Raw genomic sequence first — 17,291 nt, forward strand, 5'->3', positions numbered from 1 at the left:
GGCCGTGGGAGCGTGGGGGAGCTGGAGGGAGAAGGCGTGGGAGACCTACGAGAGCCTGTCGGCTGCGGACGGAGCTCTGGTGAGTGAGTACCTGCTGCTCGGGCCTCCTCCCTGTGTTGGGGTGTCCGCCCGGTGCCCCCCCGGGTGGAACGGGAACCTTAACCTTGGCAGGTGTCTGGCAGCCCGGGCTTGTGTGGTGCCACTTGGTGTTCTCCGAGCCCGGTTACACTGAGGTTGGATGTTTCCATGTTCATACAAACTGGTTTCTACCCATCTGCCTCTTGTTGGTGTTCTCCAGTACAGGCACGGACTCAGTAATTTTTATTTTCCTTAGATCAGGAATAGATGACATTAGAAAACAACACCGCGTGATCGGCTAATTCTTCAAGCCGCAGGTTATTTCAAATATGCCTGACTCAGCTTTACCCGGGTCATCTCACCGTGTCTCTCTTCCCTCTGCATCCTTCTTCGTGAGGTTGCAGAAAGGGCCTGGGGAAGACTATTGCAGAGAAAGGGACATTTGTATCTTAAACTTTTTTTTTTCCCCACTGCGTAATGTTGATCTGTATGTACTTATCGTTGAGGTATCTCTGTTCAAAGTTTGAGTCATTGGGCATGTGGGAACAGATCGAAATTCTATACCCTTTCCTGCTTTTTTAATTCCTTCCCAGTGTATTACTGCTGTTGCAGCAAGCTGACTCAGAGAACAGCTACAATACAATTAAGTAATGACCAAGGCTTTGTTATACAGACCTGGATAAAAAGCATACCTAGCTGGGGTGTTCTATTCACACTGTGTGGGTCAGCATCTGTGCGTTTGTTTCGACTTCTGCTTATACTTCTGCAGCTGCAGCTGACCTACCACAGCTCTGCTGTCATTAGTGATTCCTCATTGTCTGTGGTTTTTAAACCACATACCAGGACGTATCAGCTCTTGATGCACTTGAGTTTCACAACAAAGCACAGTAGCAGTCAGAGACTGTGTACAGCTCTTTCAGTAACAGATGCTGTTTCTGTCCGTGGATGTTCTTAAGGAGCATCTACTTAAAAGCATAGCTGTGGCCCTCTGCATGAACTGAAACAGAAGTAGACAGTTCTAGTGAATGGGAAAAGAAAACACCAAACAACAAGAAGGCAGGTTTCATTATGATTCTGCAAATTTCACTTACAAATTAAATTTTATTTTCACTGATCATTACCTGGCAGTAGCCAGATACGACACAGGGCATTTGCAGCCCTTCCTTTCAGCATCTGAAGACTGTCATCTTTGTCTTTTCAGAACAGGGCAATGACTGGATCTTCATTATGACCTATAGCTAATATTTTTTGTCTTGCAATTAAAGTGCAATTGAGGCCTATCCTAAGAGACTTTCAATGTATAGAAAAAAGTCTACATTACATGTGGATCAGTCCAGGGCCCTTTTTTTAGATTTTCTGATGGGTCAGCGAGGTGTTGAAATGAGGAAGCTGACAAGTGTGTGCCTCCTCAGGAACCTGTCAGTCATTGGAGCTGCTGCTTCTAGCTGAGAACATCTCAGGCTTCATTTGAGTGTGAAGTCAAATTAATAGCCTGGTTAATTGCTGTTTCTCTTTCCAAGTCAAGCTGTTATCAGGGGGAGCAGGGCTGCTCCACAGTAGCTCTCTGGTTCGGGTTGCAGGGACTCAGGTGGATGTTGTGTTTAAATGCCCACTCCTTTTTCCCCTGTGGAAAAGGTAATGTGTTGGAGGGGCTGTCCCAGGGTTTATCCTGCAAGCACCAGGGGTATATATTTTAATCAACATGGTTCAGTGCTAACCTGTTCAATTTTGAACTGGAACAGAAGAAGCTGCCTATGTAGCTGCTTTCTGTTCTCGTTCAAAAAGGGAAATAGCAGGACACCACTCTTGAGACAAATACCTACCAGAACACTTTTGTTTAACCCTGTAGTTGGGTTGATGTGAGGAAGCTTAAATCATTAGGCCACTGGTGGAAATAGGACATGTAATGATCCTACTCTCAAACCATTTACAGAGCATAAAGACCTGAAACCTTACTTTCCCTGGCACACTGGCCTTGTTCTTTGTGGTTGATCTCAGAATTGTGCCTGCCAAGCCTCTGAGGATGTGGAGGGGACTTGTAACTATAACTCAGAAGCAGTGTGGCCCAGATGTAAGGTACTATGGTAACTGGCAGAAATTCAGGGTGCAAATGTGGGCTTGGACCTAGCCTGAACACCACTATATTCTTGCTCAATTAATATTTAGTGACTTTAAGTTAAAACATCTATTAGTGCTCTCTTTTTTGGGTCACATGTAATCATGTGCAGAGAGACTCTGCAAACTAGGTATGTGCAGCTTAAAAGTATAAAGCAATTATTTTTGGCACAGGCACACAAAAGATTGGGATGATGTAGTGACCTATTAGCCTAGGTATGCTTGCACTGGAGTGAGACACCTAAAGAGGCTTTGCTGGTCAGGCAGGCATCAGTCAGGAGGAGAAAGGTTGACATCTGCTGCTTGGAGCGAATCCTCTGTGCCATCACCTGCTGAAGCCACTAGCAGCACCACCAAAACTGGCAGATTTGCTGCATTTTTCCTTCAGGATTTCACACCTTTCCACAGTGGTATTTTTTTTACTATTGAATCTTTTAGCTACTAATGATCCTGCTTCTCTCTGAAGTCACCTTTCTTATGTTGCACAGCTCTACACTGTAGCTTTTCTTTCAGTGCTCTCAACTGTTTTTGCAGCAATTTAAGGATATACAGCTGCACCCCATCATAACTGGGCCTTGAGTCCTTCAGACAGCTGAACCCCAGGGAGAGGTGTGGGGGAGGAGAAAGGTGACAGGAGAGAGATGGTTACACCATCTTTCTGGAAAATGAGGCTGACTAGATCTGCAGAGGTTGTTAAAAACACTACAACTGTCTTAAATGTGGTGGCTTCCTTTGTTATTGGAGAACATTAAAGCTTTGCACTGTGACAGCCAGAGAGTTTAATTATGCCCTTCTACAATAAAATTGTAACATGAAATCTCTTAGACAAAACCCCAAATGCTGGTTCCAGAAATGTCATTCTTAAATAGCACTGTTGGTGGATCTAATGCGTGACCAGAAAGATGTTCTTTTTTTAAATTCTTTTTATACCCCCTAAATTCCTCCACAAGTTTACTGTATACATGGAAGTGTATATATAAACAAGAGCTTTTGTACAAGTGCTGTACAAAGACTTTCTGTTCTTTCTGTCATTTATCTTGTTTGCCAAACCAAGCTACCTGGGTAAACAAAATGTTTGTGTTAGAGTTGTAAGTTTTACTGTCTTAATTTCAAAAGTCTTACACACTGACAGTTGTTGGCTTAAAACGTGGCTCTGATGCTGACTTCTCTTGTACTCTGGCTTATCATAACTGTCTTAAAATCTAAATTATGAATCAATAGTGCCTGTAGACTCTGGATGGAGTAAATGGATTTAGTGGAATTACTAATATACCCTGGTGAGCAGCATATGGTTTTAGTGTAAGAGAGACTAGGAGAGGAACCCATGCTAATACTGCTAGGAAAAAGTTAATGGCATTTGTTATGTTTTGCTGCTGTTTGTTTTGGTAAAGAACAGTAAAATTATAATTGAAGTAGAATATTGGGTGATGTAAGCAGGAAAAAGAAACTTCATTGTGTTGTTGCTTACTATATTGGAAAGAAAATGTGAGGAGCAGATGACACGGTGGATGAATTGGAACCAAACTTCTGCAAAGAAAACTGAAGTTGAGGAAAAAGAGAAATTGGAGTCTGCCAGGGACCTTGAGGCATGGGGTCTGGTGTGGTTCAGCCTCATCAGCCCATCTTGCTGTTGTATGTGGTGCATGGGTAGGAGCTTCAGGATTTTTTTGCTATTCATAGCACTGTTTGGGAAATGTGGCCCACTGTTCTGCTGCTCAGACTTATGAATTCCTGAGTCATTATAAAGTGTCTGTCTAACCCAACATTAAAAAATTCTGATGATGAAAGATGTGCAGTATGCATAGTTAGTCCTGCTTAGTTTAACTTTCTTTGCCCTTGAATTTTTTCCCCCAAGTAATGTACTAATCTGTTTTTGTGTTGCAAGATGGCTCTATATAGATCAAAAAACAATCAGGACAAATATTCCCAATCCATACAATTTAACATTTAATTTAAATCAGTTTCTTTTGGTTCTGGTTTCTTGGGAAAAAGAAAACATTGTAGTTTGCAACCACCTTATGTTAAAAGACATACAGAGGCTTCTTGCTTTTGGCAAAAGCGTAAAACCCATATGAGCTAGTGAAGTCTCTTCTGTCTAGAATTTTGTCTCTTATTTATAGAGCTGCCGCTAAGCTGATGCTGAATCCACTGAAGCTTTGGATGGATGTGCAAAATTACAGATATTTTAGGATCCTCTGTTACTAAACAAAAAACAAAGCACTACTGAAAGTCCCAAAGCAAACATAAATCATCACCAGTGCCTCTTGCTGGTGATATTCTGTATCCTAGTAGCAGATGCCTTTCATGTATGTGTTGTGCCCTTACAATTTACCAGCATAGCTAACAGGCATACAGGTTTTTTTTACTTACCTTATGCCCATCCTGGGGAAAGGGGAATGTCCCCTCCAATCTCGCTACCTGCAAGAAAAGTGTAATGGGAAGTTTTCATACTGGAAGAACTATTTTCATCAGTTCAGTGCTTTCCATTGACTTCCATTACTTTTAGCTAGTATTATATTTGAATTTGATTTAATCTGTTGAGAACTAAGAGTAATTTTCCATTCCTGACCATGTTCAATAGAAAATTTAAAACCATTATTGCTAAAAAATGGAGGATCTAACTTGTCTTTACACAGAACTTCTTATGTGCAGACAGTGGGTACAGTATTCACTTACTGGGTTTTCTTCTAGGGAATTTTTCCTACAAGTTTTAATTCTGGTCAGTCTTCTGTTGTCAATGCTTCTTGGTTCTTCTTCCCTTCCCTCTTCTTCCCCTGTAATCGTAGATTGGAATGCTGTCATGGATGGTTACGTACTGTTCAGGAAAGATAGGTCATCAAAGCTGGGTGGTGAAGTGAATCTTTATCTGAAAGAGCACCTGGAATGTATTGAGCTCTGCCTAGGAGAGGAGGAAGAACATGTGGAGGGCTTATGGGTGAGAATTAAGGGGCAGGCTAACATGAGTGACACTGTGTGGATGTTGACTACAGGCCACCTGATCAGGATAAGGAGGTTGATGAGGCTTTTACAGGCAGCTGAAAGTAACCTCGTGATCACAAGCCTTGGTTCTCATGGGGGACTTCAACCACCCTGTTATTTGCTGGAAAGGCAACACAGCCAGGCATGCATGATCCAGGAGGTTCCTGCAGAGCATTGATGACAACTTTCTGATGCAGGTGGTTGAGAATCATACCAGAGGATGTGTGTTGCTGGGCCTGGTATTAACAAACAAAGAAGGTTTTGTTGAGGATGTGAAGGTTGGGGGCAACCTTGACAAAATAATGGAGCTTACTATTTTGTGTGGAAGAAGTAGAGAAATAAGTAAGATTACATCAGTGGATTTCAGGAATGCAAAGTTTAGCCTCTTCAAAGATCTGCTTAGTGGAATGCCATGGGTCAGGGCCCTGAAAGGTGTGGATGTCCATGAGAGCTGGGAAGCTTTGAAATGCTACTTGCTCCAAGCTCAAGACCAGTACATCTCTATGAGGAAGAAGTCAAGCAGAGGAGGTGGGAGACCTGCATGGATGAATAAGGGTCTTCTGGAAAAAGTTAAAGAGAAGAAGGAAATTTACAGAATGTGAAAAACAGGACTGGCCACTTGGGAGAAATATACGGATGTAGTAAGAGACTGCAGGGATGCAATGAGGAAAACAAGGCCCACCTGGAATTCAATCTGGCAAAGGGTATCAGGCACAACAAGAAGGGTTTCTTCCAGTACCTCAATAAAAAAAGGAAGACCAGGGAAAATGTAGGCCTGCTGATGAATGAGGCGGGTGCCCTAATGGTGAAAGACACTGAGAAGGCAGAGTTACTTCATGCCTTCTTTGCTTTAGTCTTGCTAAAGCTGTCCCTCATAAATCCCAGACCCTGGAGGTAAGAGATAAGGTCTGGAGAGAGGAAGACCTTCCCTCAGCAGGAGAGGACTGGGTTAGAGCCAAACTGGACATCCATAAATCCGTGGCTACTGGTGGGATGCATCCCATGAGTGCTGAGAGATCTGGCAGATATTGTTGCTAAGCCATTCTCCATCATCTTTGAGAGGTCGTGAAGAACTGGAGAGGTGTCTGAGGACTGGAGGAAGGCCAGTGTCACTTCAGTCTTCAAAAAGGGCAGGAAGGAGGGCCCAGGGAACTACAGGGCAGTTAACCTCACCTCCATCCCCAGTAAGGTGTTGGAAAAAGTCATTCTGGATGTCATCTCAAAACATGTGAAAGCAAAAGAATGTCATTGGGAGATGTCAGCATGGATTCACCAAAGGGGAATCTATGCCTTGTATGACATTGTAACTGGCTGCCTAGATGAGAGGAGGGCAGTGGATGTTACCTACCTTGACTTCAGCCAGGCTTTTGACACTGCCTCCCATAACATCTCCATTATGAAACTCAGGAAGAGTGGGCTTGATGAGTGGACAGGGAGGTGGATTGAGAGCTGGCTGAGTGGCAGATCTCAGAGGGTGGTGATCAATGGATCAGGGTTGAGTTGCAGGCCTGTAACCAGTGGTGTTCCCCAGGGGTCAATACTCAGTCTAGTCTTGTTCAACATGTTCATCAATGACCTGGACAAGGGGACAGAGTGTATCCTCAGCAAGTGCTCTGATGATACCAAACCGGGAGGGGTGCTGACACTCCAGAGGGCTGTGCTGCCATCCAGTGTGACCTGGACAGGATGGAGAGCTGGGCAGAGAAGAACCTGAGGAGTTTCAACAGGGGCAAATGGAGAGGAACCTCACTCCACCTGGGGAGGAAGAACCCCATGCACCAGTATAGGTTAGGGATGGATCTGCTGGAAAGCAGTTCTGAGGAGAAGGATCTGGGAGTCCTGGTAGATAGTCAATTATCCATGAGCCTGGAGTGTGCCCTTATTGCCAAGAGGGCCAATGGAATCCTGGGTTGCATAAAGAAGAATGTGGCCAGTAGGTCTAGAGAGGTCATTCTCCCCCTCTACTCTGCCCTGGTGAGGCCACAGCTGGAATACTGCATCCAGTTCTGAGCTCCACAGTTCAAGAGAGACAGGGAGCTACTGGAGAGACTCCAGTGGAGGGTGACGAAGATGACAGGGGGATTGGAGCATCTCTCTTACGAGGAAAGGCTGAGAGAGCTGGGACTCTAGCATGGAGAAGAGAAGGCTGAGGGGAGGCCTTATTAATATCTGTAAGTATCTAAAGGGTGGGTGCAAGGAGGATGGAGCCAGACTGTTGTCAGTAGTTCCCAGTGACAGGATGAGGGGCAATGGGCACAAACATGAACATAGGAAGTTCCATTTAAATAGGAGGAAAAACTTCTTTAGTGTGAGGGTGACAGAGCACTGGAACAGGCTGCCCAGGGAGGTTGTGGAGTCTCCTTCTCTGAAAATACTCAAAACCCACCTGGATGCAGCCCTGAGTAATGTGCTCTAGGGGATCCCCTTTAGCAGGGGAGTTGGACTAGATAACCTCTGGGGGTCTCTTCCATCTCTGACAGTTCTGTGATTCTGTGAGTGTTTCTTGTAGCATCTAGTTTGTTCTCTATATTGATTAGGTCATGGTAGCTGAAAAATTAGTAAGCCAGCAAGTTTCACATCTTCCCCTTAAAAAATTAGGTTTTTGGTATCCACAGTGTGACATATCCCATGTGATTCAAATACCCATTGTGTTTGCATATTTCTCATGTACATTTCTCTTGACCTTCTTTTACACAACATAATTGGAAGTTTCTATTCCTGGATCACTTTTGTAGGCTGTCACAAAAACTGTTACCAGTGTTGGCAGAATAATAAACATCTGTAACTGCAAACTAGAACTGAGACTTCCTGTAACCATCTCCTCCTTGTGACTGGTTTAGCAGTGGAGAACCGCTCAAGGTAGAGAACAGAAGTTATTTTGTTAGTACCTTTAACACCTCAAAACAACATGTGAAAAGAAGAGGCAAGATGACTCCTGCAGGTTGTTTTCAGTAGATTTAGGCAAACCGATCACCTATTAAAAATAGATTAAATAATAGTAATAGTAGGTCTGGAATGGGAAATTAATATTTTGAAAGAGTTTCTGAGAGTTTTAGATCTTTTCCTATAAAAAACAATATTAATTCATTAGAACTAACCTACATTGCCCAAAGTTAGAACATTGGTTCCTCAGAATCCTAAATTAAAAAAAAAAGAAAAAAGAAAGAAATCTGTGAAGGCTACTAGGTGCTAAGTAATATTTGCATTAGTGATTGGTAGGCTTTGATTCACGATCAATTTAAATAATGTCACTGGAATCCATCTTAATGAGTCTGACTGACTGCCAAGGACAAACGTTAAGCTGTTGTCCTGTCCATTTTCTGTAGTGGTATTTTATCAACAAAGGTCATGAGTCAGACTGTGTGGTCAAGAAGAAAACCCTCAGAAATTAATTGCTGGCTGGAAATTTGTCTTACATTCATTCCCATGCCCTCAAGTCCATCTGGGATGAATTGTCTGGCTTTGGCTGTAAACAAACTGTTAATTTGTGTTGTAGGATTGGCTCCCCTGGAGTTATGACCCTGGCGAAATAGTTGAACAGAGATGCTGCTGCATTTTTGTTCTGCAATCGGCTTTAACTCATTGTATAGGAAAGAACTTGAATAATGTCTGTGAGCTTTGGGAGGGAAGGGGCATGAAGAGGAGAATGCTCAGGAGTCTTACTTGCCAGGAAGACCTCTCCTTATCTCTTCTCCCCTTCTCCTACCACATGTTTATATTTTATGTATTAAAATCACTTAAGTCTTCATGCATGGATATGGGCAGTTTACCTGTGTCTTCTGCTATTGTAACCAGCAGTAGGTGGTGGGATAGTCCCAGAGTAGTGTTTGTTCCTATTCTTCCTCCCTCTCTCCATTCCTCAGCTGATGTCAAGAGGCATGCATGCTCAGGTGCTGCTCACCTTTTCTTTGCTATTAGGAGAAAATAATCTATTTGTTTATCCTGGATTCTCTGTAATTTTTTTGTTAGACCATCTTCTGTCTGAGAAGGTGCCCAAAGTGTCCTGTTACACCGGGTGTGCAGAAAGGTGTTGTCCTGATATTAGAATTTGATTCAGCATAATGGTTTGAAGCTAGTGGATTGACAGGCTGAATCTGAGGCTGCGTCTTGTTTAGTGGTGGAAATAAATGAGTTGTTACCCCAAACCATACTGGATAAGGAGTATAAAGATTGTTCTTGCAAAACCAGATCTCACTCTTAGCACATAAAGTGTTACTAAAGCCTTCAAGCATTTATTCTCCCAGGATAGAGCTAAGTTGCTTAGTAGAGCTAGGCTTGTTGGGACAGGCAACACACCAGGAACAATTTCACCTCTTCTAGCACTGTCTGCCTACCCTATTAGATGTGGAGATTTACAGACCAACATCATGGTCTGAGTGTGCAGGAGCATGAAGTGATGTGAACTTATTTATTTATTAAACAAGGTCAGCCAACTCCAGTGGTAGTGGTGTCATAGAATCATAGAATGGTTTGGGTTGGAAGGGATCTTAAAGATCTTCTTAAACTTCTTCCTAATGCCTAACCTAAATCTACCCTCTTCCAGCTTAAAGTCACCACATGCCCTTATAAAAAGTTCATCCCCAGCTTTCCTGTAGCCCCTTCAGGTACCAGAAGGCTGCTGTAAGGTCTCCCTGGAGCCTTTTCTTCTCCAGGCTGAACAGCCCCAACTCCCTCAGACATTATTAATAGAACACATGTTCTCAGTAAGTTAGTAGTAATTTTTTTTCTTTTTTATAGATCAGTAGCTAGCCTTGACCTTCAACATTTTTTACAATGCATCACAGACACATTAATGCAGGAAAATAAGGTATCCCCATCCTATGGGATATATTTTGTTCTTATGTGCCTGGTAGCTTGTTGTACCTGTTAGCAAAAGATTATTGCAACTGGCTGAGATGTTGAGAGAGCAGCCCTTAGCAAAGCTTTTCTTCTGTGCAAAACAACTCATGAGCATTTTTTTGCTTCACCTTTAGGTTCCTGGTGGTATATGATGGTACATAAAATATTGAAAAAGTGAGAGTTTCCAGTAAAAAAGAGACAAGGAGTATTAGATATTACTGTCCGTTCTTTTATTTATCATCAAATACATCTCAGTCTTTTTATAAGTTCTTTCAAATAATTTTCTGTTGTACAAGGTGTCATGATTCATAGAAACATTAAAATAGGAGTGCAGGAAGGAAGTAGTGACTTTAATAATGGGCACTTACCGTGTTGTTGAAGGTGGCTGGCTACCTTCGTGCTCAAGACTGTACTATAACTCTTATCAGTTGCACAAACCATGGAACTTTTCATTCTTTGGAGAAGGCCCCAGCCAGTCTTCATGGATGTATAAACATTGGCCCCAAGGAAGAAGTAGAGCAATTGCAAAGAAAATATTTATATAATCACTGGCAGTGTTAGTGAAATTGTTGTATCATTTGTGGTCACAGCAATCTGTTTGTCATGATTATGCTGCTGAGTAAAGGAGGACACGAGCAGGTGCTGAGGATGCAGAGCCTTTTGGGGTAGTTTTGGAAGACTATGTAAGATGGAGCGAGCCAGGTCTGGAGAAGTCTTACTCCTCTTGCCTGTTGGGGTGTGTTTTCTAGAGTGGACTGGCCTCCGTGGCTCGCATTGGTGGTGATTGCGAGGCGGCTAGGTGGAGTGATCCGGGAAAGGATCAAAAAGCAGGCCAGGGAGTGGGCTAAAACTGAGCAATGTAGGAGAGCAGAAGTTCAGTATTTTAGCTTGCTTGCTTCCAGGGGTCTGTTTCACCACTGTCCTCTAACAGATGTCACATCCAACCTAGAGCTGCTGAGAGATGTGCTTAGATGCTGCTCCTTTGTGGAAGCAACTGTAGGCGTGGGTGATGCTGGAGATTTATTTACAAGGATCCTAAATGCCTGAAGAGTTTTTTATGAGTTGGCTGTTTTAGGAGTCTTGCAGTGCTGCACCCACACTAAGTTCTGTCTTCAAAATAGCTTTTTTTTCCAAAACCTGTGGTATTCCTGCTAAAGTTTTTTTCTTCCATGCTTCCACAAAGCAATGCTCTGTAGAGGTTTTCCACTGAGATGCTGTTTTGGTGGAAGGGTACATGAATTGTAACAGATGCCTGGCTGGCTCCAAGTGAGTAGATTGTGAGCTATCAAGAGTGAGCTCCCTGTGGATGGCATCCTGCAATGACACATGGCTTTTCTTTAGTGAAGAATGGTTGGTTACAACTTATACCTTGCTTCTAAACAGCAGAAGACAGACCTTAAATGTACATGTATGGTAGGAAAGTGTCTGAAGGTGCTTGTTACTATCATGCTTTACTAAACAAAGCTGTGATGAGTGGTTGAAACCTAGGTGGAAAATAAAGTTTGTTAGTATTGCCTGTCCTTGTAGTGCTTTTGTATGTCTTTAATGTGGCTTCTCACCTCATTCTTGTTGTGGTCAGATGTAGTAACTTAAAAAAAAATAATAATCGTGGTGTCTGCTTTGCATAAATGTTCTGTGGTACGAAAGGTTCTGTTTTGAAGCTTTGCTGAATTGTATGGGTAAAATTCATCCTGTACTCTAGGAATAAGGGTTGAAGTGTGTGGACTTTAATCTGTAATGTTAAACTTGTAATAGTTTTCAGTTATCAAATAATTTGCTATCATAGTCAAATGTTTGCTTGAGGGTGTTTTGTTTTTTTTACCATTTCTAATCTAGTTTGGACAAATTAATGCTTTCTATGTATTACCCACTTTTATTGCATAATAAAGATAAAACCTGTCTTCTCTTTTTCTAAAAGGCTTATGACAAAAAGAAAAAGGAAACATGGGGAGTCTGTATCTTTATTGTAGCTATTGATCTGGATGACGTGACATTCACTTTCACAGAGCTTCTGAAAAGTATAAACATAAGGTAAGTGAATTTAAGTGTTTAAAGTTAGATATCAACATGAAATAGCCAACACTTTTATAAAGAGAATGTTTTTAAAAGTATTGTGAAACTTTGTGCATATCAGGCAGGTTAATTTTAAAGTAAAAGTTACTTATGGCAATCCTAAATATTTTGGTAACCTAGGAGTCTTGCTGCCATATTTTAGTTGAAGGAGCAATTGTACTAGTGTGATTCAACTGTGATTGGCTTTGATTGTATCACAAAGGTGATTCTTGCTCATGCTTAACCTTAAGTCTTAATCAGTTTAAATTGGTGTAAATTACATTTTTAATATTTTCCTTTTTCTGTATCAAGGTTTTCTATAAAACATTTTTTGCAACATTAGGCTTAGGTTAAATCAATAAGTGGGAAAAAATGTTACTCTTCAAATAGTTTCCCAGCATGCTGGTCTTTTTCAAGTATTTTGAATCCAGTCTAAATTTCATACTTTTGTACATGCTTTTTAGTAGGGGATTGTTACTGTTGTATATACACTAAGTTCATAATACAGAAATTAATATTGTAGGACAGTACCCGCTTTTAAGGTAAATATAGGTGCCAACAGCAGTAGGCTTACCTTGTGTTAGATTCATTCAAGGAGAGAATTCCAGTGCTGTCTGCCTAATAACTGTGCCATGTACCAACAGCCTGTGCTGGAGCAGAGCCTTTGGATGCTCTAGGGCAGGAGGTGAGGGCAGAATGCTGGGCAAGTTGTGGTGGTAGCCCCAGACTTGGGACGGAATATCCTTTTCCTGGAGATCATCTGTTATGGCAAGGCTTCTCCATGCCTTTTTTACCTTACATTATCTCCCAGAGCTGCAGTGGGCTCCTGTGTTTTGACACAATCTTTTCAGTCATGACTGATGTTGACCCATGTGGATGAAATCTAATTGCATCTGTGCAGCCACCTTCAGCATGTTCCACCTGAGTACATACCAGCTTGCACTGCAAACTGAAAGAGACTGTTTCCATTAGGGTTTCTAAGAGTTAGCTATTACTCTGCTGATTTTGATTTTAGCAGTGCTCAATTGCTTGTTAGCCCAGGGGTTTTTGTCATCTCTAAGGCCAAACTGGTAGAGATTTGTATCAGTCATCTTATGGTCTAGAGCCACATAGATATATTGGGAGGATTCTTCATTGCACAGTAAAAAAAATCCTGAATTAATGTCTAACTGGTTTTGTGTTCTGTTTTTTAATCTGACAAAGATTAAAAAAAAATCTCAGAATACTGTATTCTGAAAAAGGATCAAAATATATTTTATATTGCTGAAATGGTTGAATTTACTTGATATCTTTCTCTTTGTTAATTTTTAGCAATCTGCTAATTTTCCTTATGAACATAACAATAAGTGGCTTTCCTGATGGCCATAATATTACATGAATAAGCAGGAAAAACTTTGGTCCATGTAATTCAATACATTCATCTTGGTTTTCATGCCTAGGTCCCTCTATAGCATGGATGGAGCCAAAGTTCTTGTTTTTAGAGTGGTAAGAACATTTCTAAGTAGAAGTTTCAGGTAGAACAGAAGAGTCAAGATATCTGTGGATATCTGTGTTTTTGCTGGCAGAGCAAGGAAAATGTTTCTGGTTAGGAAATTCTGCCTTCCAGAGGTAATATCTCTGCTAGCCAAGAAAAGTCTCTCTCTGTAGTAGAGCCCATATCGCAAGATGCCTCTGCTACTTAGTTGGACATCCCTACATCTGGAAAACGTAAAGGTGAGGCTTGAGGTAAACAAGTAGTGTTTCCCAAGGCAAGGTTCTCAAGTCACTGCTAGTTGTAGTAAGAGTATGCTGGGGTCTAGTTAAGTAAGGCAGTGGGTTTTGGTATTGTTGTTTTTTTTTCTATATCTATTTCAGAATTCTCATTCTCAGAATTGTGATGATCTGTCATCTTTCTCTTTTTTTTTCCCTTCAGTGTATGTGCATTTTTTCAGTTTCTGAAAGAGGTGGATGTTAACATGGATACTGTAAGCACTAAAGTTGATAGCACTGTATCAAGGCTGAAAAAGAAATATGATGTATTACTTGCACTATACCACAAGTTTGAAAGGTAGTGTATGTTTTTCATTTTTAAATTATTCATTTTTTATGGCTGTCAACATCTAAGTATTAAGATTTTCATAATGGTACATTAGGAGAGCCCATTTGAACTAATATTTACAGAACAGTGAAGCGGAACTGTTTACATGCGTTGAATAAACATATCTTACATTTTATTCCCCAGCTATTGCAATGATTTGGTAAACAAACCCCTTGTTGCAGTGCCAACAGTAGTGAGAGCACATGACAAATGGTTGCTAGTCCTTTCATTAAGCTTTTTACAGATATGAGGAGGATTGTTTTACTGTCTAATATTTCTTCTTATTTAGTGGACTTTCCATTTCTACCTGCCCACTCGTTCCCAAATCTTGATCCAAGAGTTTCTTTTATGGAGCTCTGGAAAGAAAAAAACAAAAACCACAATAAGATAGATTCTCTCTCCCAGATCTGGGATTGAAGGCTGTTTGTTCCAGTGTCTAAGGGCATTGCAGATCCTGCTCTATTAGCAGTTCTTACTTGTAAACAATATAAACCTTCCAAAGTGGTTTAGCTGACTGTGCAACGAAAATCGAGAGGGATTCTCTTTGTACAGAACAAATTGAATGTGCTTATAGCAGAGTGCTGAGAGCTTTCTGTGTGCAACTTGAAAGTCAGGAGATTCTCAAATGGATGCTTTTTTGAGCTGCTGTTACTCCAGGGGGGTAATTTGCTGAACTCTATGCTTTAATGTGAAGCCAGAGGTGATAAGGGCTTTAGGTCCTTTTACAGGCTAATATGTGCTAGCACAGATGCATATTGGCAAGATCTGATATCCTCTGAGGTGATTTTAAATTGGTCTGTGAAATACTCTGTCGCACATACCTGTAGAAAACTGTTTCATGTTTAAAACATTGAAGCATCATTCTATGATGCTTGTATTATTTGATACCATTGCTTCAGAATGCTGTTATCTTTCACCTGTAGGAATTGGAATCACTGAAACATTTTGCCTCCCAAACCAAAAAAGGCTCTCTAATATTCCTTAAATGACCCTGGAAAGTTGTTTTTTTTTTAGTAACTCCATGTCTTTTTCTGGGGTATAAAAGTGTCATTGCAGATTTACACAGGCAAGTTCTGATTTTTGTCCCTCCTCTAACTTCTTCACTTGCTTACTTTTTTGCAACTTGAATTGCAGTAACAATTTTTTTCAAACGGGATTTGAAATGTTTTTTGTTTTGTTTTTGAACAAACTGAATTTATTTCTTGAAATGACATGTACCTACAATAATTAGGAAGCAACATAACACCACAAGGCTTGCAGTGACACTGCAGAAATAGTAAAGGTTTTAAAATGCCTTTTTATGGAGTGTTCTGCACAGCTCTAGCACATATTTTGCTGTGATTTACAAGCCCCAAATCTTCTCTTTCTGGATGAAAACAATAGCAAATTTTATTATACCAAATTAAAATTGTTTTCCTGTTTAAGCTTTCACATCTGCATGTAAGCAACAGCACTATTTCAGGTCAGACAGGGCTGCAGTTGGTCTGTTGTTAATCTGTGCTCCAAATGTCAGCATTTTTTTAGTGCCAGAATGTTTTGTGTATTGACATACTTTTTACTATATTGAAGTCGAAGATAATGCATAGTTTGTTTTTTGGAAAAGTGCTTAAATCTATGTATTTATTTATTTATTTTCCTAGGACTTGTGGCCTTATTTATCTGGAACAACCTAGTAGTGAGTAAGTTTGACTTTCCTAAATTGTGTTTGTCAGGATAGGATGTAAAATGTGTTGGCACTTACCTTTTAACCCATTAAGACTAACCTAAGTCATAGTATATAATGTGTTTAATTTTGATTTAGTGGGACCTTGAATTTCAGTGAGATGAGAGCCACAGAGGTTGTGGATGCCCCGTCCCTGGAAGTGCTCAAGGTTGGATGGGCCCTTGAGCAACCTGGTCTAGTGGGAGGTGTCCCTGCCCATGCAGGAGGGTTGGAACTAGATGATCTTTAAGGTCCCTTTCAACCCAAACCATTCTGTGATTCTGTATTTAATCACTTCTTCCATGAAGGATTGCCACCCAATAATGGGTGTCTCAGCATGGTGGAAATGAACATTTGGGGAGTGAGCTTTCTAATCATAGCAACAAATGAGTAGATGAAAAAATGCCTTAGCAACTCCCAAGTGAGCTTGCAGTCATGCTGTGACTGGAGAATAGGGTGTTTCTTGAAGGCACAAGAGAGAAGACAGCTCGTATCAGTTAAGTGAATTATCTACACTAACTTCTCCAAAGATGAAACAGGTCTTTCCCAATCCTTGAATGGCTTTACAGAAACTTAACTTTTTCAAATGTGTACTCATAATTGCCTGGGGAATGGAATGAATTAACTTATAAACTTAACTATATGGGAAATGTTGCATGTTGTGCTAAATTGTTCCAAAGACTGAAACATGTTTTCAGAAATTAAAGTTAATTATTACAGATTTGTTAAAGCAAAGTCTTTGGTCTTGTGTCTCTACAGGATTTCTGCTGAACTCAGTTCTGTATTAGTCCTAAAAAATTATTGGATTACTTTTTTGCTGGCAAAAGGTGAGTTTTGATTAAAAGACAGTTATCTTAATGAATATTGTTGAATTGAGTTTATGAGTTTGTTTTACACGTCTGGTGTGAGATTAGCATCCTTATTACAGATATGCATAGTAGAAGCCCAGAATGTTTTGACTGCATGACTTTTGTAGCTACTCAGTAACATTTCTTTTCATGCAGTTTGACTATTCTATTAACTGGTCTTACTTCCTGTATATAAATATATATGTTTTTAAGTTTTCTAAGATGTATTTTTCTTTTTTACTTTAAAGGTTGGTATTCTGTGTTTAAGTCTATTCTGTGGTGCTTTGTAGTCTGCCAATGTTTTAATAAAGGATGATAACCTGAAAAGACTAGCAGATTAAAAAAAATTGGCTTATATATATAATAAATACATTATGTATTATAAATATAGAGAATATAAATAAATAAAATAAATTTAACAATAAGATACTATTATAAGATAATCAGTCCCTGAAATTATGCCCTTTGAATGCTACAATTCTTTCTTGAAAAGGCAGAAGTTCCAGTTAGAACTAAGTGATGAAAACAAGTGGAGTAGTCCATGGAATTCTGTCTCATTGTACTCCTCCCCTGAAAATGAGTGAGTCAGGTATCTTAATTG

At 40.5% G+C, this 17,291-nt stretch overlaps 1 protein-coding gene across 1 annotated transcript in view; it reads left to right on the forward strand.

Moving 5' to 3' along the window:
• RB1 (retinoblastoma 1) overlaps nt 1-17,291 on the forward strand; it is an 85,393-nt gene that overhangs the window by 2,856 nt on the left and 65,246 nt on the right. Inside the window, exons 2-6 of the mRNA XM_009999080.1 lie at nt 12-79; nt 11,930-12,042; nt 13,976-14,110; nt 15,781-15,819; nt 16,602-16,669. Coding sequence (XP_009997382.1) covers nt 12-79; nt 11,930-12,042; nt 13,976-14,110; nt 15,781-15,819; nt 16,602-16,669 — 423 coding nt within the window. The remainder of the gene's footprint in view (nt 1-11; nt 80-11,929; nt 12,043-13,975; nt 14,111-15,780; nt 15,820-16,601; nt 16,670-17,291) is intronic.

Source organism: Chaetura pelagica, unplaced genomic scaffold (genome assembly GCF_000747805.2).
Source record: "Chaetura pelagica isolate M959 unplaced genomic scaffold, ChaPel_1.0 scaffold226, whole genome shotgun sequence".
Classification (NCBI taxonomy): domain Eukaryota; kingdom Metazoa; phylum Chordata; class Aves; order Apodiformes; family Apodidae; genus Chaetura; species Chaetura pelagica.